Source organism: Motacilla alba, chromosome Z (assembly GCF_015832195.1).
Source record: "Motacilla alba alba isolate MOTALB_02 chromosome Z, Motacilla_alba_V1.0_pri, whole genome shotgun sequence".
NCBI classification, from domain to species: domain Eukaryota; kingdom Metazoa; phylum Chordata; class Aves; order Passeriformes; family Motacillidae; genus Motacilla; species Motacilla alba.
In genome coordinates, this window is record NC_052046.1 from 53,714,703 (window position 1) to 53,740,032 (window position 25,330).

Below are 25,330 nucleotides of genomic sequence, written 5' to 3' on the forward strand. Positions count from 1 at the left end.
TTTCCTCATATCAACTCCATGTCCATAGATCTGACCATAACTCCTTTGGCAGACTTTTTTTTTTTTTTTTTTTTTTTTTTTTTTACTTTTTAATTCTTCTTCTGCCATGAAAATTACTGCTAATAACTCTGCTGTGCAGAATGGATGTGAAAAATCAGAGTAAACCGAATAGTAATGGTAAGTCATGGTATGGTATTGAAATGACTAGAGGGAAAAAATGGTGCATCTCCATGTAAAGCACCATAAATGTCAAGGCATTCCAAGAAAAAAAAATAGATTCTTCTTTTAGTTATTTTCCTTATTGCTTGAGATGTTTAAGTGCATATCAGACTACAGAGATTAGCAGGCACAGAGATAGAATCAGAATCTACAGAGCCTGTTGTAATTAACATTTACTATAAGCTGATTTCCCAGGACAGTACTTGTATGGATGAAGATTTCTGTTTTGTGAGGTGGCTACCTAACACTGCTCACAAATATCACCCATGTAACAGCGTGTTTATCCATATCCTGCTTACTGCATAACAACTCCCTGTTTCCTGTATGATGGAAACGAGAGTCCTGGCTGAAAATTTTAGTCATAGCCTTCTTTTGTGGAAAATTAGAGCCATCTGCTGTTTAAAGAGGGCAGTGTTTAAGGTGAAGTGTGTCATCTTTCTGTCTTGTCCTGTATCCTTAAAAATTCTCAGTTGCTTGTTGTTAGTAGGGTATTTGCTTACACCATGGAGGCAAAATTATTTAGATCTAGATGTTTCTAGAAAAATTTTACCCATTAGTACATATACTAAAAGGCATTTATCCAGACTTCAGTATTAACTGTTACTCAGAAATTTATATTACATAGGCAGCTTGAGAATCAGGAAGAGAGCTGGACAAACAGCCATCTCTAAGTGTGTGACATCAAAAAATCTCATTCAATAAATTTATCAATTTTAATTTCCTTAGTTCATAAGTAGCTTCCATTTCTAGTTATCTTCTGAATAATTTTTAAAAAACCCCTGTATTTCACACAGTTCAGCTCTGAATATGACGCAATAGAAGAAGCATGCCAGGGTCCGAGTTTCCTATTTCTTCCTGATTTTGTGTCTAATAGATATCAAAAAATACTTGTTTGTATAGTAAAATACCCCAACCAATCAACAAAAAAATGCCCCCAAACAACAAAACCAAACCAAACCAAATCATCACAAACCTGGCAAAAAATCATAGTCTACTTTTATGGGTTTTGTGTCCGATAGGTTTTCCAGATCAGATCAAACTTCATAAGCCTGTCAAGATACTTTTCCTCTAATGCTTCTCTACCACTTCTGCAGGGCACAGTGAGGCATTGTCTGCTGGCCAGTTGCTCCAGTCATGCCCAGCTGTGTGTTATGTTTTAAAATCCTTGACAGCTGTAGCTACATGGAACTAAACAAATAATCATGTGTCAGTTTGGGACATAAAATAGGCTGTAATCCAGACAGCTCTTTCTTAGTTGCAATAAACTGTTCAGGAGTGGGAAGAAAGAAGCAAGTAAAGCACTTTTAATTTGCTGCTAACATCAAAAGGCATACACTAATTAGTTTAGTTATTAAAGTTCCCCAGCATTTTCATTGCTGTGATAGTTGCTCATGTCTTCTACACAATCACACCCAGTGCAAATAAGACAGCATTTACATGTAGGTTGAACCAAATGATTATAAATGAATTGACGGATGTCTCCTGGGATTGGACATAAAGGTCTTGTAAACTGAAAATTTTATAAACAAACAGCTGTTGGGAAAATACCATTATGCTGTAATAGCTGCTATTAAAATCCATTAGCAATCTTGATGGCCTGTTTGAATTTGATGCATCATTTGCTCTGACAGCCTTTCTTACTAAAGAATTTCGTAAAATATATGTAGATTATGAAAGACAGTAGTAATAGACTAGGAGATTAACACTGAATACACGTTTTACTTCCGTGTGCCAATCAAGCTTTGAAGAATGCTGTGTATCCTTGAATTTAAATGTCAGCAGAGAAACAGAAGCACATTAACCTGAACAGATGCAAAGCTTTCTCCATCACTGTGGGAGAAATACACAGCTCTGCAGAGGTGAAGTATTTCCAGATTAGAAACCATGTTTCAGGCAACAAAATAAATCTCCAGTGCTTTCTAAGAGTTTGTGTGCTCTCCTAATTGATGCCAAACTGTCATTCTCCTCACAGATCCATACACCGCAGCAGATACCAGCTGCCATAGGGGTAGGTATGGCCTGTAGATCATGCTGCTACTAAAATTAGTCAGACTTCTAATGAGATTTTGAAAAATATGTATGCCAAGAACTATCTGAAAAGTCTTCTCTTTTAAGAACAGTTCAAGTGTCAGTGATACACCTAAACTGTCCCTTCAGATCCAGGTATGAGAACACATGGAATGACCTCTCTGTGTCTGTAGGCAGAGGCAGAGATTGACTTGTTCATGGGTGCTGCAAGGGCACCATCTGGTGGGTGAAAAAGAAAGATTAAATCAGATTTAAATGTCTTTTAATCAAGACTTCATCTCTGCTCCCTTTATTGGTAATGTTCATACTCAGATTACACAATACTTGCTATTGTACATATTTAGTTTCTTGTTTCTTGCTCTACCTTGTATTTTTCAATGTTTTATTCAATGAACTCTACCTAACAGAGAATTCTGTATAAGTATTATTCTGGTATAAACTCACAAGCCAAATTAATGGGTACCCTCTTTTTGTCCCTCTCCTTATATCTGTTCTCAATTTCTTTATCATATCCTCTTTGTCTTCCCTGATACCTGTGAGCAGCTGTTTGCTAAAAGGTCTGGCAAAGAATTCCGTGTCTTGTACTATTTCCTCTCATTACTCTCCCTCTTCTTCCTGGTGGAGTGGTGAAGGTAAACCACACATTGCATGTAAAAATGTTCTGCTGAAGAATACAGCAGGACTATGGTCAGTACCTTTTGTTTGAGGGAGGAACGTCAGGGCTTGTGGTTCACTATAAAGAGAGGTTTAGTCAGTGCCTTTTATGTTCTTTTAGGTCTGGACCATTGTGTCTTGCAATTTGGATGTTTTAAGTTACGTCTTTTTAAGGATTATGATACAGGTATATTCACTTCAGAAGCTGTAGGTCTGTGTTACTGCTGTTTACTCTTAACAATTAGTTGCAAGGGACTAAACTAAAACTAAACTAAACTAGACTAAACTAAAACTTTATTAATGTAGTAGATACACTATTAAATGATGCACTCTTTCAGTGTTAGAAGAGCCTTTTCATTATTACTTAGCATCTACTGCATGGTTCTGATAATACATTATTGCTAAGAAGTACCTGTTTCTTAGTGTGTTAGAAAGATGATTCAGTCACAATGAATGACTGCAGTCAGAGAGATCCAGAGAGTAAGCACATGTTTAGTCTTATCTCAAGATTTAAGTTAATGGAAGAAAGCTGTAATGGTGTGAGCAGAGCCAGTTTTGCTAGCTGGAGTCACTAGTGCACGTGGTTTAATTGCCAGTAAGTTGGTAAAGCCCATTGGAGACTTGTGTTATGCTGCGGGAGTGGTACTGATAGAGCTGAAGATTATGAAAATTAATTGACCTGGCTGCTGAACATATTGGAAAAAAATGATTTTGCGTGCCATTTTTCCTGTAATATTAAATATTAAAGCACATTTTGTTTACTGACCCAAACAAAATCCCCGTGTTATTGTTCTTCAGAAAAAAACCTTTTTATTTTTTGACAAACTCCTAGTCATAATTTCTTTTAAACACTGAGTATTTCATGTAAGTATCAAGTAAAACTAGAACAATATGAAATTCATTCCAGTTATTCTGGGTGATTGTTTAATTGCATTTACATGCCAGTATCACCAAAGCAGTTCTGTGTCTCAGACTGGTTGACTTCAGATTGATATTAGGGTACTGTTTTGCTTTGCATCTCATTTTTCACTTCTCATTGTCTAGTGGGAGAGCAAAGAACAGCTTTCTGAAGGATACAACCTGAAGAAAGCATGTGTGTTGGGTTACTTGGTCCTGTAGGTCCAAAAGCAGCCCTACAGAAAGCTTGTATTTGGTTCTCAGGATAGAGAACCAAATAGAACCATCTCAGTAGTAAAGCTGCTCTCTTAGTTACTGTAAAGCAGAGACAAGGGTGCCACAGCTAACTTCTGCCTCGAGTAAACAAGTGTGAGTCCCCTCGCAGGCATCTGCAAAAAACTTTGTTTTATCCTGTTTTGGTTGTGTTGGTAATGACTGTTCTCTCTTCTGAAGGAACTGACTGTTTAACAAACGAGTTGCTAAAGGCATTTTGTTTGCATAACTGTAAGTGCTTATTAGAAGAATCCATAGGAAACTTAAATGAATTACAAGAAACTGAAATGCGGCTCTTATTTGTCTGGGATTTTTTTTTTTTTGGTGGAAAAGTTTGGTGTGCAACATTTGACCATCTTTGTTCAATTTCTAGTTCCTAGTTCAGTGTCACTCCAGATGAGGCTAAAGTCAGTTGCATTGGTAATACATTGATCCTTGTTTGTTCATGTATTTTGGAAGAAGATGTTCAGCTTCCCGCAGCAGAGAGATAAACCGAACAAATAGAAAATTAATTCTCCTTTGTTTTCAGTTGCATTCTAGACAGTTGTTCCCTATCGACAAGGCGCTCTAGGTGGTCAACAAAAGTACCAATGATTTAGCATACAGTGCAAAAGTGATTTAATCAAAATAATTGAAAATACATTTCTAAAATACTAAAATATTTAGCAGGGAACTTTTACTTCCAGGAAGGGCCTTTTGCTAAACTTGAGTGCCTATGCAATACCATGAATATCATATGATTGGGAGAATTTTTACATGTAGATTAGCGGCATGTGCCAAATCCTGTGAAATCAGTGAGAGGATTTCCATTAACTTCTTGTTTGTGGAATTCTGAATAGGCCTTTTTGTTCAGCCTTTGCAAATTGAACATCTAAAGGTAATAATTACTGTTTGAATTTTCCCGTATGAAGAGAACCTGTTTAGAGTAGTGTTTTTCAAAAACATGGATCTGTGGTGCTGAAACGGAACATTTGTTGTGAATCAAAGAATAAAAAATATAAAAAAGACTGAAGTATAATTAGAGAGCATTGTGTGTCAATGTGAAACTGTATTTTGCATTTAGAAAGATTTGAGGTAATAGGAAGGAGAACGAGAAATTCACAGTGGGAACAAGAGTGCTAATGACAAGTAACAGCAAAGTAAAAATTATGTAAGTCAAGAATTTTCAGCACTGGAGGAAGAAAACCTATAGGTGAAAATAGTATTTTGGAGTCAAGAGCATGAATGGAAGAAGTAAATTTTTTGAGAAAAATTATTTGCAATCAAAAGACTGCGAGGAATCAAACAGCTGCTTTAAAAAGGCAGAACATGTAGCTAGATGAAAGAGAAAGCTGCACCAACTACTGAAATTTGATTAAACAATCAAAAAATGACATATTAACAACTTAGAAAGTATTAGAAGTGATGTAACTGAATCCTGCACAAGTGGCTCTTTAGATATATTATCAGCTGATTATTTTAAATTTTCTATCAATTATCTTGCAACATAATTTTCTTGTCTATATATATGGAGTGAAATTGCTTTAATAATTAAATAACTGTGGTTTATTCCTGAAGTGACATTATGAATTAAATACTTAAATTAGTGAAGTAAATCTAACAGGGAAAAAAAGGTAAAAGTAAAAGGTAAAAAGTAAAGAAAAGGTAAAAAGTAAAAGAAAAAACTAAAATTGACATGTAGCTGTGTTGCTGTGTGAGGAGCACTTAGGTTGTATGACTGTCTTCCCCAGCAGATTTTGTCATTTTGCCTTTGTTTTTTTATTGTTAAACTAATAATTTTGCAATCAATACCATTCCTGTCCAGAAGCAATTAGTCATGAGAGATAATGTCATCCCATGGAAATATTTTCACAGTTTTTTCTCCTTTTGAATGTTTTACCTAAAAGTTTTTGAGTTCCTTCCAAAAGATTTTTGCTGTTTCTACAGTAATAATAGTGTTGAAAGTGTTGATATTTTGTTATTAAGTGCAAGTCACATTGAATGATTTGTTTAGACTGCTGGAGTGTAGGAGGTACTACGGGTTTCCTTCTACCTTCTATACACAAATGAGCTCTCAGGATAGGTGTATTAAGGAATTGTGTTACTGTCAGAGCCAGTGCAATGGAATTCTCCGAGGCCATATTCCACCAACATCAGGTGGAAATATTTTGTGGCTCTTCTCTTTGGATTACAACAGGAAGTCTGGCAGCATTTTTTCTCTCTATTGCCAAAGAGAGGACAGGCCTGAATGCTGCTGTATTATAAAAGAAGGAAAAAACCCCAACTTTTCCCCTCAAAAATAGACCTCAGAAATAATGCAGCTGTATTATTTCTAAATATACTGTTGGCTGAAGACTGAGAGTTTATTTTTAGCTTGAGTTTAAATAATTTTCAAAGATTAGGAGAAAGTTATTTCCTGTTATGGAACATAGGATATGTGTGATATCTATAATATAGAAGGTATCAATGAATATATAATTTTTCAGTCTGTCTGAATGCGATGGTATCCATTTATAATACTTCTAGCTTCTTGCTATTGAATGTGTTTTTAATGGTATGTCTGGTTTTACTGTTTCAAAACAAAAGAAGTGTTCCTGATGGTAGGAGAGAAAACACTGTTTCATCCCTCTATATTGGCAGTAACTGAAAAGATCTAGCACTTCTTACCAGACAAAACTCCATGTTAAAAGAAAATCACAATAGTGTAGTGTTGTCCATGTTATAAAAAAAGCAAATCTCCATTTCCAGTTTAAACTGCAAACATTAAAAGTGCACTAAGAATAGCCTGCCATCCTGCCTTGTCGTTTTTGGTTTTTTATTATATTTTCATCAAGAATTAACATTTTGATACAACATTTGTTCATGGATTTGCAGTGGTTAAATCAATAGTTAATGAGGTTCGTCGTCTAATTTGAGCTTGTAGTTTGTTTATGCTAGACCAACTTTATCCATACTCCAAACAAATTATCTCTTATAATCACCAGCCTGAAGATAAATCTCTAAATGTTTTTCTGATGATAGTGCTGTGGTTGGCAGGTGTTAGAAGTGCCTCCCAGGGACAAAGATTGAAGATGGGCTTGTTCTCACAAATCCTTCAGGCGAGGTTGTTTAGCTTTCTATCCTGTCATCTGCAGACGAGCCTTGTATGGTGCCCTGCTAATGAAATCTAATAGGCAAAGGTCATATATCTTTATGAAGAAAAATGCAAAGCTGGTGAGTGATGAATGTGCTTCATGGGGTTCAATGGACGATGCGTAGCAATAAAATCCATGTGCTTCAAATGGCTTGGTGTATCTCTGTGTTTTGTGCCTTAACTACTTTTTATAACAATTCTCATTACTAGTGATGGGAATAAATAAATACAAAAACAGTTGAATATGCATGCAAAGTTGTCTGTGTAATTAAAGAAATAGGTGGGGGTAATTAGTTTTCAGTATTCATAGCCTAATGAGGGAGAGGGCTCACATGATAGTACACAGTAGTATTGTACTTAAATTTGAAAGCTCTGTTGAGTAGCAGTAGAAGCATACTAGATGGCCTGAAGATTTTTGAAGATTTAGGTAGAGTCTTACATCAGTTATGAATCAAAAATGCCTTTTTCAAATGTCAGAAGATAATATTAAAAATGTAGGGCAATATGAACAAAATGTGCTGATATAAAATTGCAGATAGAACTACTAAATAATGCAAGTCAGTGCCTTTAAGAAATTGCTAATCTGAAGTTAGAAGGAATCAAATAAACCAGATATTGTTGAATCACTGCTGTTTTTTAAGAAGTTACCAGTTCATTTGCTATAGTTACACTGCTGAGCTAAGAGACAGTTCAATAAATCAACTCAGGCTTGATGGATTTTACAAACCATTGCAATGAGCGCGTGAAAGAGGAAAGAAATCTCTTAGTATTCCCTCTTTGACAAAAGGATATGCAAAGAGCCTGAATGGATGAATGGTTGATTAATTTTGCCAGAAATTTTCTTGACAGCCAGAAATGTGTTTTTGCATTATCATGTTTGCATGGGGATTATTTTGTAAGGTATGAATTATTATGTATAACCTTACACCTGAGACGTAGCTGGCTAAAAGAGACAGCTCCTGGTCAGTATATGTATAGTTGTGATGTTTCTTATGTTTTAATTCATCACTCTGTCTATTCAGCCTTTTGCTTGTTTCCACTTGCTAATCAGTCAACAGTGAAATCAAATATTGTATGTGACTAAATGAACCTTGTGACTGAAGTGATAGGTTGTGTCTTTTTCAGTATTTTTTAATTGATTTACAAGCTATGGAAAAATCAGATGCAAATTCTTAACCTAGAATCAGAAAACAGAGTAATATAAAGGAGAATAAAAAAGTGTATTGTAGGCTATGTCCACATAGCTTATTGATTAATTAAACATAATGTATCTTTTTCTCCTATAAATTTTGAGGCAGATAATTATTAGATTGTATAAACTATGCTACATTTCAGTGTGGAGGTATTTATTTTAATTTTGTACATATTTTATGCATATTTTATGTGGGCCATCTTTGCTTGTAAGTATGGTGCATAAGCAGTTGCCTTTACTTTTAGGCTTTGTATACTTGTGGTTTCAAAATAAAAAGACTTTCCTCTCTATGTACTTTTGCAAAAAAAAAAAATCATATTTACTTCAACCTTTAAAATTATCTGGAGGGAGTACATTTCAACATACTACATTTCTCTGTCCTTCTCTACTTGGATCAAAAGTCATACTGCTATGATTGCAAGTTTTCTGATTGGTCCCTTCACTTACTTTACAGAGGCAGAGTTTTAAAGACAGATTGAAAAGGGAGCTGTCATTTAAGCCTTCAAAGTTGAAAATTACCTCTATATATTTTAATTTATTTTGCATTTTTAGCAACTCCAAACTACTTACCCTTTAATTACTAGAAATGCTCAAAACTTGAAGCTTTATCTTTATCAGTCATGGTTTTCCTATTACAGAAAACATCCACTAACAATGAGACAAATTACAAGCACTTGGAATTTCTTCCTTTAGAGATGGAAATAAAATGGAAATAAATTTCTTCTCTACACCAGACTACATGATGTACTTTGATATTCTCTGACTCCTGTACTGCTGCAAAACTTTTTTTCTTCTAGATATCGAGGTCCCAATCTAATATTGTTATTAGATACACAGGAGTGTGCAAACCATTACCTATGTTTGTTAATGTCTTTAGGCTATGCTGAACATCAATGTTTGTGTTGTGCAGCAGTGGCAGTGCTTTAACAGGGCTTCATCTCCAGCCCTTCTGAACTGCCATGTATTTTGAGTACATGTGCCCAAACCCCACTGACACCGGGGAGCATTTTTCACTGTATTTCATTTTTCACTGTATTTCAGAGAGTTAGTTGTACACCTCAGCACTCATGGGGGAGGCCGCCTTGCTTATGGATAAGAAATTGTGTTGCTTAGGTGGGTGACAGTGATAAACACTGAAGGTAGGTATTCCAACTCTAGGAAGAATGTTACAAGCCAAATGGGCCATGATGATATTCTTATATTACATGTATATCATAATGTCTTTTAGGATACGTGAAGTTGCTGTACCCCAGCTGCTAAATTCAGAGCTGTCTCAGCTAGTTCTGTAAATGGGGAATAATGAAACTGCAGTTTGGCAGTATACCTGAGCAAAATTTTTCTACCTCAGGTTTTATGAATGAATTGAGACTTCCCAGTCTTGACGAGAAATGATGTGCTGTGCTAAATACACAAAAACCATGGGAATCTTTGTAAGTTCTACTTAAACACAGGTTAAAATGGACAAGCCTGAATTTGAATATACAGAATTTGTACCTCTGTCAAATGCAGGTAAAACCTGTTTAGCTGCAATCTAAAGAATCTAATTCATAAAGAATGGATCATTGGTAGGACACTATGATGAAGTGCACCAATGCTGTAGAAAAGACACTCTTTCCATGATGAACCTGCATAAACATGCTTTAATTGAACAAAGCACACTAATTTTTTTATTATTATTTAAGAGGAATCCCTATTTTTTCTTTCCTTTTTTTTTCTTCTTTTTTATTTTTTTTTAGTTACTCTGCATTTAATGAAATAGGCTGAAAAAACACAGCCATCATTAGTACTAAGAGGTGTGAGTACTAAACAGCCACTCATTGCATTATGCGATATGAGCTTTCCACAGTGCTATAGTATTTCCAGTTCAAATTCATTCCGACTTAAGTTTGGAATGCCTAAAGTTAAATGTGTGACTGGGGTTGTCACAGAACAAGATAACAAGGCTCAAAGATGCCCTTTCTCCTACTCTTTAGTTTAGGACCCAGTACCTTTTTTGTCTTTTGAAACTTGACATAAGGGAAGCAGATTTTGCTGCTGTTTTTGTTCTTTCCAGAAGACTGATAAATATCAGTGCAAAAGAGCTGTTATTTCGTACATTGAAATGCACAATTGAAAAATGCAGTCTTTCGTTACAGAGAAGGTAGGGATTTTTAATAGAGCATTTTTACCAGTGGTGTTGATAGAAGAAAAAAAGAGGTAAAACAAAAAATACACTTGTTTGTGTTTCTGGAGTCTGGTAAACATCATACTGTTTATACGGTTCTTTCAATTTTTAGTGACCTTTACCTGAAAACTTTTTATAAAAAAATGAATATTTTTCTGCACTCTTTTGCCTTTCTTTTTAATTTTTTTTTTTTTTAATAAAGGGGGCTTCTAGTAATTAGCTGGATTTACAACAAATGGCACACAGCCTGTTAGCTCTGCATGTGTGCTGTATCTTTGGTGTTTACCCTATTATATTGCAATTTAAGTATGTCATAAAGTTTTATCAGTGAACACTTAGAAATAAACTGGAATGCAGAAATATTGGCCATGAAATATTAAGAGAATGCAGTAGCAGTATGTATGACTTCTTTATTGTGATAATTGCATCAGTTGTGAAAATTGTAATGGGATTACGATATTGCTCATTTATATTTTGTGATGGTTGGGTATTTTTAGCAAATGAGTTGTCAGCAGAAAGGCTTCATTAGACCCATCAGGGTATCTGCCCATGAATAACGAATCCCAAACTGTACTGACAGTTTCCTTGAGCCAAAATGATGGAGCACCTCTGACAAAAGCCATATTGTGCTCCCCATGTGAGAAGTGTGAAGAACAAAAGAGGCAGTTTGTTCTTAATTTGGTCAGGTTAATATTGACACAGTTAGCTTAGCAGAGTCAGAAGTGGGTGTAATGTACACTTGTAGTGATCACTTGGGTAATTGGCTGTTGATTTCATGAATCAGTGTTGCAAGAGATAGAGAAGTTACAGATTCTCTTCAGATATTTCTTTGATATTTTGCCTTTTTTAAAGGATCATCCATGTTTATAGTTACGTTGTCTGTTAAAAAGAAATTCTTGAGAATCAAGAAGGAAAATAGTGTTTCAGAGAAAGAAATTTCCCAGCAGTATTGAACTTATATAAAATGGTATTTCTCAACAAAAGTACATAATTGCTAAACAGGTCATGTTCAAAAATCCTTCAAAAGTCTTTCTCATTCTGCTTGCCTAAATGATACGAAAAATATTTGTAAATTTCAGAATCTTCATCATATTGCTATGTTACAGCAGAAACTATATGCATTCGACAAAAGCACCATTTTATTACATGTTATGACACTAAATTACTTCAGTAGTTCTGCTGTTAACTATGCAAAATCTATGTACTACTAGATTCTGTTTATTTCAGGTACATACATTTCAAGTATGCTAACAATTTTTTTGTTTATAAGTTATGTAGAGGGCATTATAACAACTAATAATGTTTACATACACAGTTTATCTGATGTATACTATGTAAATATTAATTAATACTTAAGCCAGCACATTTTAGTAAAAGAAAAGGAGTGTATAAATTGACCAATTAACTGACCTTTGTCTTTGTTTAGCTATGTCAGTATATCTCCTGCTATTCTAATTCATCAACAGCATATTTTAAATGCATGTAATTAGTTCGGGATGTACTAGCTTAACTGTTGAAATTATTTGCATTTTTTCATTTCTGAAGGAAAATTTTCATTTTCTGTAAGCATTTATACGTTTATACATTCTACTTGTTAATTTAGGTTACCAAGTTCATGGGTGAGTCCATATATCTATCATGTCTTTCAATGTATGGCCTTTGGTAGTTTTTAAGACTTGTTTTCAGCTGTCATTATTTACTTGAGTGTTTGAATGCCTGTGACGGAAGTATCTGAATTTTGTTGCTAGTACTAGTTTAAAATAAAATAATTTAGGGTTGTGTAGGTGAGTTATCAGGAATTTTCAGATGGTTTTGAATCTGCTATAGTTCAGATTTTTTATTTGAATAGATTTTAATTGTTCCAGCTGCAGGCAGGAATGGGATAATTGAAGTGACTTTTTCATGCTCAAGGACATTTTGGAACTGTTTCTAATCTACCAAATTCTTGTGTCTTGAGAAGATTTTACTGGTTTGGATATTGAAAGCTTTTCAAGAATAATTCCTTACCATAACCCTCTATTCAGATTTCACGTATGAGTGTGTAACTCATAAACCGGCAGCTGACTGTGCATTAATCTGTGCGAATTACACATAAACCTCATTTTTAGGCACTATGCAAACATTAAAGGGAAACTTCATCTCTAGTTGCAGAAAGGAATCTACTTCCAAAGCATTTGACAAACAAGAGAATTTTTTTAAAAGTTTAACTTAGAGAAAGGGTGATGCATTTTGTGGACACATTTGAGTAGATTAATAAATAGTGTTTATATATTTGTAACCAAAACAGTAATTTATTAGGTAGGAGACCGATGCAGGGGAATAACATTCCAGTCTGCACATACAGTTGGGCTGTGTTCATGATGAACTGCTGTTTATTCAAGGCCAGTGTAGCTTGGCAGCATCAAAAGAAGTCTTGACTAGAAGATGACAAAAACTTATTTTAATACAAACAGCAGAAGGAGGAGAAAATGAAATTTGTATGTCTTTGTTGACCAGTAGTTATCAGAAGTGAGAGCAGAAAAAAGACATTTATACTTTGTGCATTATGTTCCCAGTTTGAGAAAGGTGGATGTGTGGTTTATGTTTCAAGTTCTACATAACTGGGCTAGTCCAAGCATTCATGAGAATAGGAAACATGAAAGTTTACCTCCTGTGTATTTGGTGTGGGGTGTTTGTGAAAGAAGGCAACTTTTTTGATAAAAGGAGTATAAAAATACTTTGCCTCAGTTCTTACTTTTGTGTGTGTGTGTGTGTGTGTGTGTGTGTGTGTGTGTGTGTTTTTGAGATTTGCATAATTCAAAGAGCAGGAACAAGGGGATCTGTAGGAGCAATCTGTGGTAATTGTTTGTTACAAAAGGGTAACAACATCATCATGGATACATGAAGGACTGCAAAATTAAATTAGCTTGTGGATTTTGCTTCTCAATACTAATATTTTAACATTTATTTTTTTAGATTAAATATTGGAATGACAAATTTCATAAAGTATTTCTTTTTCTAACAAAAATTCGTGATTTATTCAAGAAATAGCAATAGACCAGTATCACAGAATCACAGCATTGTTAGGGTTGGAAAGGACCTCTGGAGATCATCCAGTCCAAGTCCCCTGCCAAAGCAGGGTCCCCGAGAGCAGGTCACGCAGGAACACGTGCAGGAGGGTTTTAAATGTCTCCAGAGAGGGAGACTCCACAGCCTCCCCAGGCAGCTGTTCCAGTGCTCTGCCACCCCCAGTATAAAGAAATTCTTCCTCTTGTTGAGGTGAAACTTCCCATGTTTTAGTTTATGGCCATTGCTCCTTGTCTTGTTTCGGGGCACCCCTGAAAAGAGTCTGTCACCATCCATCCTCCTGCCATCCACCTTTGAGATATTCCTATGTATTGGTGAGATTCCCTTTCTGTCTTCTCTCTCCAGACTAAACAGTCACAGCTTCCAAAGTCTCTCCTCATGAGAAAGAAGCTCCAGACCCCTGATCATCCTTGTGGCCCTCCACTGCACCCTCTCCAGTAGCTCCTTGTCTCCCTTGTGCTGAGGAGCCCAGAACTGGACACAGCACTCCAGGTGCGGCCTCACTGGGGCTGAGTAGAGGAGGAGGATCATCTCCCTCGACCTGCTGGCCACAGGGGCACTGATGGCTCAGGACAGCTTGTGATCCACCAGGAGTCCCAGGTCCTTTTCCACAGAGCTGCTCTGTAGGAGGTCAGCCCCAGCCTGTGCTGGCACTTGGGGCTGTTCCTCCCCAGGTGCAGGACCTGGCACTTGCCCTTGTTGAGCCTCACCAGATTTCTCTCTGCCCAACCCTCCAGCTGATCAAGGTCCCATTGAATGGCAGCAGAGCTTTCAGGTGGATCAGCCACTGCCCCCAGTTTAGTGTCACCAGGAAACCTGCTGAGGGTGCATCCCTTCCTCCAGGTCACTGACAACTAAGTTGAGTAAGAAAGTTGAGTAAGATTGGTCCCAATATTGATCCCTTGGGAATACCACTGTCTGCAGGCCTCCTGCTGGACTCTGCTGCACAGATCATGACCCTCTGAGCTCTGCCTTCAGCCAGTTCCTGATCCACCTCACTGTCCATTCCTCTAACCCACTTTTCCAGAGCTTACCTATAAGGATGCTATGGGAGACAGCATCAAAAGCCTTGCTGAAGCTGAGGTGGGCAACATCCACTGCTCTCCCCTCATTGACCCATCCTTCTATGCCATCATAGAAGTCTATCAGATTGGTCTAATCTGATTTGCCTTTAGTGAATCCATCCTTACTACTCCTATGTTCCTGATGACCTTGTCTTCTATATGCTTTTTGATGATCTCCAGAATGATCTGTTCCATCACCTTTCCAGGAACTGAGGTGAGGCCGGCTGGCTGGTAGTTTCCCAGGTCTCCTTGTCATTTTTGAAGACAGGAGTGACATTTGCCTTCCTTGAATCAACAGGCAATTCACCCATTCTCCATGATTTTTCAAAGATGATGGAAAGCAGCAGATCAGCAACATCTGGTGGCTCTCTGAGCACCTGTGGGTGGATCCCATGGATTTAAGGTGTTAAGTCTGCCTAGCTGCTCTCTAACCCAACCCTCGACAGCCAAGGGGAAGCCTTCCTTTCTCCAGCCTTCCTCTCTTAATGCTGAGGTCTGGGAGTCATGAGGGCTGGTCTCAACAGTAAAGACAAGCACAGAAGGCGTTCAGTAATTTTACCTTCTCTCTGTGTCTTCCATCACCAGAACACCTATCTGATTCTGCAGTGGCCCTGCATTTTCCATAATCTTTATTTTGCTGCTGATAAAATCATAGAAGCCCTTCTTGCTGTCCTTGATATCCCTTGCCAGACTCAGTTGCAAGTGGGTCTTGGCCTTCCTCGTTGTATCCCTGCAACTCAATGTTCCTACAGTCCTTCTGTGTGGCCTGTCCCTTCTTCCACGTTGCATGTATTTCTTTCTTGAGTTTGAGTTTTACTGGAAGTTCCATGCTCATCTATGCAGGTCTCCTACTCCCTTTGCTCAACTTCTTTATCATGGGTATACGCTAGAGCTTGCAGTGCTTTTAATCAATGTTGCAAAAGCAGGTAGCAGGAACAAGTAAGAATTATGTATCACCAGCAGATTAGGAAGGCAAAACCTGCATTTAGTATTCTTGTTTTCTTCCATTACTATGCTATGGGACTGGTTCTTGATTTTTATTAGGTACACGGTTGTTTTGACAAGTGAAATGGGAGTTTCTTGCTTCTTAGACCTGCTGATGCTTTTTAACATTTTCAGGTATTTTTACAACATATTTGGATGAAAAGAGCCAGAATACAACATATTTGGATGAAAAGAGCCAGAAAAGTTGCTGACATTTCTTTTAATTTTTTTATGTTTTTCAGGACTGCATATTACACAGGAGTCTCATTGGTAATCTTAAAGCATTCATAGATAAATATGGGTTCGATGTACTTGTCATTTTGGCCAACTGCCTGTCAGATGAGAAGCAAGCAAAACAACAAATAGCAGTATACTCGGAAAATGCAGAGCTAGGCAATCAAGTAAGTACCTCGAAAAAGAATCAGATGTTTTTCCTGGAAAAAAAATGTTGAGGTTTTTTTAAGTAGTCTATATCAAGATGTTGGTTAATTAAGTGAGGTCAAAATGTAGCAACAGTTGACCAGCAATTGAGCAGCTATTTGAAATGGCTGCATTACTTATTTATATGGTAGGAGAATGAAAGATTATGGTATTTATTATTGCCTCAGACCAAGTTAGTAGGAAAAGAGGAGAGATATAAGAAATACTGAAAGAGGCAAGAGTTTTCAATTCAGTTGAAATGTTTTTTTTCCCCAGTTTTGACTTGGGTTTGTACTGTGAGTTACACAAATGTGTCTTTGGCAATGAGTGATAAGCAAACACCTCATAAGTGGCAGTGACCAGAACTCCTATATGTATATGTTAATCCTAAAGAATTCAAGCTCTGAAATCAAAACAAATTATTATTATTGTGTACATTTGTCCAGAGCTAGGTTCTTTCCATTTTTTAAAACTATATTTATCCCCAGATGGAAGAGACTATCTCAGTGGCAACTTTCTGAACCTTTTTCTCAGTCTTGAAAACTTATGATTTTTGGGAGGCTAAGTGACTCCATGGTTTTCAAGGCCAATATAAATGCATTTATTTATTTTATTAATATAATTACCCCATTCTAGAAGTACATTCCTAAATTAATTACATAAATTTTACTCAGATTTCTTAAGGAAACAACCAAACATTTTTTTTGGATTTTCTTACAAGAAGTGTACTGAAAAGTCAAATGGTTTTCTGACCAATCATATAACAAATATTTTGTCTTGATCCTCTTTTGTAATACATCCTCTTTTGTAATACATCATCTATTTGGGGATTGTAATAAGGATGCTGCAGTGCAATGGCCAAGCAGTAGGTTAATAGGAAGAGACAGGTATGGCTGTATTACATGATGAAATAGTCAATATGTGCCTTATGTCCATGACTGCAGTGACTTCTGAAATATCCCATTTTTCAACAGATCTGCTGTGAATTAGAAGAATGTCAGAATCCTTGTTTGGAGCTGGATCCTCTAGAATGTGAATGTGACCAAATTCTCGTTTATCATCAAGAAAATTCTTCAGTGACCTGTGATCAAATTTTTCTTCTAATTAAGGAAGTTATAAATAGAAGGCAACCAGAAATGGTATCAAACAGTAGAACTTCTTCTACTGAAGCTGTTGCTGGAAGTGCTCCACTCTCACAAGGATCTTCTGGTATTATGGAGTTATATGGTTCTGATGTAGAACCACAGCCCAGTTCTGCCAATTTTATAGAAAATCCTCAAGACCTAAATGGGTCTATGCAAGCCCACATTGATGTTAATGTAGACCTTGTGAGTCCAGACAGTGGCTTGGCCACCATTAGAAGCAGCCGGTCTTCCAAGGAGAGTTCCGTTTTTCTTAGTGATGATAGCCCTGTTGCAGAAGGTGCTTCTTCACATCACAGTCTTCTGCCTGGCTTTGATTCCTACAGCCCTATTCCTGAAGGAGCAATAGCTGAAGAGCAAAAGTCTCAGTCAGGAAGCAATAGTGATAACTTTGATCTTTTCAATTTTGATCTAGCACCCATGGTTACAGCTCCATCTGAGTCATCTTCTCGTTCTGTTGATTGTTCCCCAGCAGATGACTATTTTCTCAATAGTGATTCATCAGAAGGGCATCAGCTCACTCTGAAGAAAAAACTTGATGAGATAAACCTATTAGAAAATGATACAGTAAAGTATTCAGCTGACTTACTTGCGACAAAAATTGAGGAAGACAGTCTGGCTGAATTTGATGAGAATCCAGGAGAACTGTGTGAGAAAACTTCAAGTTTGATTGATTTAGTTGAAGGTGATTCTTCTTCACCAGAAGTGTTGAAATCTGCTGATTCAAGAATTCCACCAACTCCTATGAATAGTCTTGTAGATACTTCACCATTGGATAATGGGCAGCCTTTAATTTTCTCACAAGATGTCATAAAAAAAATTAATGAAATAGATGGAACAAATTACTCTCCGTCTCATGTTAGATATGGGAGCTGGTGGGATGGCTTTGACCTAGATTCCAGAAATGCTGATGCGTGGAGTTCAAGTGAACAGGAATCTGTATTTCAGAGTCCTGTCTTATGGAAAGATTCTAAAGAAAGTCCTTTACTACGAGAACATAGTGATAGAAGAGCCTCAGATTCTGTGTTCCTCCAAAAACAGCCAAAGCAAATGGAATATATGAAAGCAGGTCTATGGGATAATCAGTTTAAAGAAAATAATTGGAACCGTGAGAATCAAGAGAAAAACAGTGAACATCCATTTTTGCCAACTGCTTCCTTAGATGAGACAAAGCAAGAAGCGGAGAGCTTTACAGACCTGTGGAACGTCAGCCAACCAACACCTGTGATGTCAGATGCATGGTGTAGTGGTGAAGGAAAAGGTAGCCAGCTAGCTGGAGACTCTTACAAAATCTGGAACGAGTTTGATGAAGGAAATGCTAGTAAATCCTCAGAAAATGTATGGAGCATGCCCAAACTAGATAGTGAGTTAAAATCAGTGAATATTCCTGAGGAATGGTCTGTATCAAAAACTGGTTTATCAGATTCTTCAGAAATCACAATGGACAATGAAATTGAAAATCCAGAAGTGTGGGATAAAGGAAGGTATTATTCAATAGAAGACCATGGAAAATCTGAAAATACAACTTTTGTTTTCAACAGTATGCAAAATAATTCCAGGCTGAACACAGGGGAAAAAACTCTGTTTGGTGATCCTAAACATAGACCAAAACAATATAAAAATACAGATACCTGGAATATGTGTGATAAAAACATCAGAAAAGAAGTAACCGAAGTAGTGGTGCCATGGGAGGATACTTTCTTATATAAAAACTCGGATCTTAGTTCCTCGAATATAGTGGAAGATTTAGTTGTTTCTCCACCAGACACCAATTATTCAACATCTGATTCGTATATATCACCTACATATATGGAAGATGAAAGAGAAAATGATGACAAGGATTTTGAAGAAGAAATAGTTACTGGTAAATTCATGAACACAAACTTGGCTGAGTCAGAAGTACTTGAGAAATCAAGTAAGGAACCATTATCTCCTAAAAATGTACCTTTTTCAAATACTAGAAATACAGATACCTGGAACACTCCCCTAAATAACATCACCCAGTTACAAGAAAGAAATTCTGAAATTCCAGTTCTTTCCACTTCTGCTAAACCTTGCCTTAATTCAGAACAAACAGCTGATCTATGTTTTTCAACTGAAACATGTAGCAGTGAAAATAACTTTCCTGTATCTGAAAGCAGAAGAGTAATACTGCCATATAATCAAACAATGAATGACTTATCACCGTCACAGAATGAATTAAATACTAGACAGAGAGTAACTGACAAGGCAGAAGCCGTGGGCAGTATTCCTGTAGAAGACACAAACACCCCTACACCAACTTCAGAAAATGAGAACGGTTTGGATCTGAAAATATGTGACTTAGAGAGTGAGATACTTAGTAAGAATAAAGCACAAAACACTGCTGGTATTGATGAAGAGCTGGGTATTCAGGATTCAGTGCACCAGCTGGACTCGTGTGGTTTACAGAGTGAGCAGGGTTGTGAGGAAGGCTGGGATAATGCCACTGTCATCTCTAAGGAAGGAGAAGAATGTAAGAGAACACATGTGGCAAGTGGGCAGCAGATGATTAATGACATTTGTAACAAAGCAGTGCAAGAGGGCAATGAATCTTCAGGTAAAACAGATTTGGAAGAAAATGAGCCAACAACTGAAGTTACCACCTCCCCAGAAAAACTGAGAAATAGTGTTGGTTTGGAAATATTAATCACAGAGAATGTGTTATTTTCCAATCAAAGCAATCCACTTAGTCAGGAAGAGAGAAAAGATGTCTTGCAGAACAGTTTAGAATCTTCAAGTATTTCTGAAGGAGGCAGAGATTATGAATTTTTTGATGACCCCTTACCACAAAATTACAATTCTAGTAAAATGTCACAGCTGCTATCTGAGGGAGCTGGAAAAGAGGCTACAGTGACAGAGGATGCAGCAAGTCCCAAGATGGAAAGTATGTCTGAAAGTTCTGATAAGGGTAGTGCTAATCCTGAAAATAATTCTTCTAAAATACCTGGAATCTTAGGTGTCTGGAATGACTCTGGAAAGAATGGTTGTGGCCAAGCCATTTCAATTCCTTTGATGGATAAACCCCAAGAATCTCTGGGAGAAGGGCAAGAATGCTTACGTGAAGTGACTCCTAACCATCCAAACATTTGTAATTCTGATTTACTATCTTTTAAAAATAGCTTAGAAATGATGAGGACCAATGAAAATTCTTTCACAGATGAATTTAAGAAAAATCCTTCTGGATTTGTTAGTATTCCTGATATTACACATATATCTGTGGTGGAAAATTCATTTTCACTTGAAATAGCTTCTGGGGGAAACGAAAACTCTGAAGATGTAGAACCTGCTACTGATCTTTGTGGAGAGCCATTTGCAGTGCTTAATAACAATTTTCCTCAAACTGCTTGGGATTCACAGCCATGTGAAGATTTGCAGTCTCCTGGAACAAGTCCTGAGGCAAGTGAAGTCCTTGAAATAGCAAATACCACAAGCAGCCTTTCAAAAGATATACAGATCAAAAGCTATTTGGAAGAAGATAATATGTGGAGTAATTCAATAAATTATTATACACACTCAAGTGGAACAAGTCCTGACTTAAGTGATATATCTGTGAATGTGTGGGGAGACCTTCCAGTTGCTAGTCATCATGAAAGAAGCAGGGATGTGTGGGAGATGAAAAATAATAAAAATCTTGTGGATTCTTTTAAAAAGCAGGAATTTGGGAGTGAATATGAAGAAGGATTTGAAACAAGCGGCAAAGAGAACAAAGTTCCTAAAAGCTTAGATTTTTGGAATGCCCATGTAGATGACGATACTGTATCTTCTTTATCCAGTCCTGACATAAATGAGGATTCAGAGAATTCAGAGGCATGTCCAGAAGTGATTAATGAAGATTCAGTGTGTGAAAACAAACAGCACAAAGGAGCTGAAAATGGAGAGGATTATGATCAGTCCAATGCAACAAGTCCTGAAGCTAATGAAGACAGTTCAGGTGCAAAAACTAAGGTGGGAGAGAAGGTCCTAATAAGCACCTTCAATGAAAATTCTGAAACAATTGAAGCCAAAAAGGTATTGCAGGAGGGTGGGACTGTTGGCTCCATTGATCATAGTAAGACTACTCAGTCTACTACAGGCCACCGTGAAACACTTGACAAAATACCAGATAGTGGGGAGGACTCATATTTGTATCAAATGAATGAAGATCCTGCATTGACTTCTGCTACTGGTGATAAAGAAGAGCATTCTTCTAAAACTGTAGATAGGTGGAGTATGTCACTGGAAGCTGATTCAAGAACTAATCCAAAATCCATAGTAAGAACATCTGATTTTTTAGATAACAGTTCAGAATGGCGGAGTTCACAACCTTGTGAAGAAAAGCAATTGGAAGATCAGTATTCTGTTTCAAGGCACTCTGTAACAAATCAGGTAGGAAATAGTAATGAGTACTCCTGTGGCTCCCCTTCACAAGATGAAGAACTAACAGAAGCACATTTCACAGATACAGGTAATGATGAAAATCCACCTGCCCCCCTGTACTCTGATGAAAAAGAAAATGAAAAACTAGTACATTCTGTCAATAGTCCTAATGCTCAGATAAATGAAGACACGTCACAGTTCAGTCAATTTGATTCATTTACACTGGATAAAGAAGAAAGGGATTTGATAGAGCAGTTGTTTTCTACAGATGAGGAAAATCAACTGGGTCCACAGAACTCTTTTTCAGATGAGGAACAAGCTATACCAAATACAGCAGTTGAAGCAATCACTGTACTGGATCTATCAAAAGACAATGAGGGAAATGTAAGTCTCACTTCTCAAGGACAGCAGGATGACACCTGTGAAAGAGTAGAAGTGCTCAGCTCCATGCCAGGTGCTTTCACTGTAGGAGACTTACCTTTTGAAGTGTCAGAAAAGTCAAGTCCAGAACGGAATATATTAGTTCCCCAAACTGCACTTATTCCAGATATTTTACAGGATAACACACAAGGAAGTAATCAGTTTTCAGCGGAACCTGACCTGTGGACTAATGCTGAGGAGATTGTCACTTTGAAATCAGATGGTGAGAATCCTGATATTTTAAGTCACTGGGACCAAGACAATGGTTCAGAGTCATCAAGCAGTCCTGATGTGTGCCAGGAATATGGAGCTAAGAATGCCTCCATCTCATCTTCTCAGATTGCAGTGGAGCTTGAAGACAGACAACCAATTAATCCAAGATCAAATGTGAATAAAGAGGCAGATTTTGATTCAAAGTGTCAGTTAGTAATGCAGAATGAGATGCACTCTGATAATGGTAGCCCCCAGGACTATGAACCAGTAAAGACCAGTGAATTCTATCAGCTTATCTCTTCTAATCCTCAGGAGCCTCCTGAATTTGCAATTCCAGAAGAATACAGTATAGAAAATAAGTTTGGGTTTGACCCTGTTGAGTCAACTGAAATTGCCAGTGAAGTTATAAAAGTGACATCCTTGGATGTGAAAGACATGTTCCATGGAAGTTTCACTAATGCAAGCCATCAAGGAGCACCAACTGATACAGCTCAAATAGCGACCTCTCAAATACATTTGCTTCCCATGGATTTCAATCAACCTGCTAGGGAAGAACAAAGCTGTGCCTTGGGTGAAGTTGTAAAATACTCTGATACTGACCATACAGCAATAACTGATGTTGAGCTAGATAGGTCAGAAGAATGTATGGATGACTCTGACACAGGGATAGGACATAATATCAGGGACACCTCAGCCACTAATGTCCTGGCAGGCACATGTGGTGGAATGAACATACTGACACTGCTAGGCAGTGAGGCAGCAGAAGGGAAATCAAAGGATGAATGGACACTCTTTCCCAAATCCTTTCTACCTGGTGGTAATGAAGGTGATGAATCTGATTCAAATAATCAACTGTTTGATGACACAGCAAAGGAGTGTGAATCTGTAATTGAAAATTATGTTCCTGTGTTTAAGGAAATACCCAACGACCAATCACCAATGGTATGTACTCCACCATCCTCTGCATCTTTTGATGCTGAACCCTCTGGCGGCAGAGAGTATGCAAACAGTGAGCTCTTGTTACAGCAGCCATTTTATGACAGTGTTTCTTTGGAAAAACAATTGCCACTGCTGGCTCCTCTGGAAGGTGCAGTGACTGAAGATAAGGTGTCTGAGACATCCACAGAATGTCTTGAGGAAAATGTCACCTCAGTACCGTTGCTCTCCATGACTGAAGTAACTCCCCCAGATCCTGATTTCTTCACAGGAAAATCTGAAACAGAAACAACTGATCCTGACTCACCACCAGGTGGAGATAGAAGATCATGTGATGGTAAGAAAGTCTGCTTTCCAGGGCAAATACATAAGGCAGAGAAAGGAGGAGGTGAAGCCTATGAGGAGGAGGCTTTGAGTGAAGTGTGGCATTTGTGTGTCTCCCCAGTGTACAGAACGTTTATTGTGGAAAGAGCTCTTGTGTCATTCTCTCAGGTGATGCCTTGAGAGGCTACCTGGAGCAGAGGTTAGACAGAGTTAAAGGAATAAAGTAGGTATTTATTAAAAGGCCTTACAAGGATACATCTTGGGTAGTACAAGAGCCCAGCCATGGCTCCACCCAAGAGGGACCCAAGATGGACAACTAGTCATGAGTTTTCACACTTGTATAAGTTTTGGTCCTTTTACATATTGGGGTTAATTGTCCAATTACAGCTTCAGATTATGAAGTCACATCCTCCCAGACTGCTCTCCTCAATTTGCTGTTGTTGACACTTTCTGGGCCTGAGGCTGTAATGATGTAATATCCTTGGTTCTCAAGCTGGAAAAGGATTGTTTTGTGTGACTAAACTGTGAGGAGAACTTGCTAACACTTTATATGAAGTTCAGAGCTGTATACTAATGCAGTACAGAATCTGGAAAATATGAAGGCTAACACTTAAGGCATCACAGACAGATATAAAGCTTTTAAACAGTGGAGTTGTAATATAATTTCTGTTGTTTGTCCAGGGCCTAGCCTACGGGACACTGAATTGTTTGTGCCTTGGGGATTATTGCCGTGTTAATGTATAACCTTTAACAATAATGATGATGTGATGATGTTATAAAATTCAAGTACACATTAACAGAGCCAAGCAAACTGAAAAGAATTTTATCTCACAGTACTGATTAAAGCATACTATGGTGACTAAATCAGTAATTCAGAAATTAAAAAGAGTTTCTATTTGCCTGGTCTTTCAGAAGCTGGCACTGATTCCCTACTTTGTAGGGAGGAGAAGCTGAGAAATTCCCATAAGAGCTCTGAACTGGAAAGTACAAACAGTAAAGAAGATGTGAGGATGCCGGTGCTCCCAGCTTCACTGGAGATGGATTGCATCCTTGTTACCGAGGAAGAAAATACACCTGCAACAAATGATACCCTTGAAAGAAGCAAAATTAATTTTGCATTTCAAGAATCCCATGAAAGCTTTTCTCCAGGCTCCTTGGATGCCTTTCAGGTAATATCCATTTCAAATGAAAGCAAAGACCATCTTGTTTGTGGGACTGGATGGGACGCTGTTCACTTAGAAGAGAAAAATTCTTCTGCTGTGCCTCAAAAGCTGGATGGTGAAAGGAAAACAGACGAAAGCTGTGGGCAAGACGAGGGTTGGATTATATTGGGACAAAATGAAGTAAATGACATATCACCTGAAGAAATTTCTGCCAAGACAGAAATGCCAAAATCAGGGTCTGGACATCCTGATGGAGAACTGGCATCTTTTGTAGCGCAGGAATTGATTTGTGACACTTGGAGAGAATTTCAGGCAGAAACTCCCCTTGAGAAATCTTTTGAACATGAAAGCTGTTCTCCTTCAGATGGCCTGGCTGCTGAGAATGTGAGTGTGGGCATTGCAGGAACATCAGAGTTGCAGGTGGTTGGTGGTAGTACATTGGAAGCAAATTCTCGACAGAGGCTTGGGAATAATGTAGCAACAGAACAAGAAGTGAAGAAGGAAACGGCTCTTCTCAACAGTGACAAAGAATTTAATCAAAAATCAGGGTAAGTAAAAATCAACCTATTTTCTTTCAAAAGTCTTCTGTTCCTTTGTTATTTATGTTATTGAGGTGTGTGCCATTATGAATGGATGACAAGACTTTCAAGTCTGAAGTATGCAAAGTATTATTTAACTATCA

At 37.5% G+C, this 25,330-nt stretch overlaps 1 protein-coding gene across 7 annotated transcripts in view; it reads left to right on the top strand.

The window, feature by feature from the left end:
* The window catches only part of PRUNE2 (prune homolog 2 with BCH domain), a 133,146-nt gene that overhangs the window by 58,894 nt on the left and 48,922 nt on the right, over window positions 1-25,330 (top strand). For all 7 annotated transcript variants that reach the window (XM_038123556.1, XM_038123549.1, XM_038123552.1 and 4 more), the window contains exons 7-9: window positions 15,896-16,054; window positions 17,048-23,498; window positions 24,398-25,196. In XM_038123556.1, coding sequence (XP_037979484.1) covers window positions 15,896-16,054; window positions 17,048-23,498; window positions 24,398-25,196 — 7,409 coding nt within the window. The remainder of the gene's footprint in view (window positions 1-15,895; window positions 16,055-17,047; window positions 23,499-24,397; window positions 25,197-25,330) is intronic.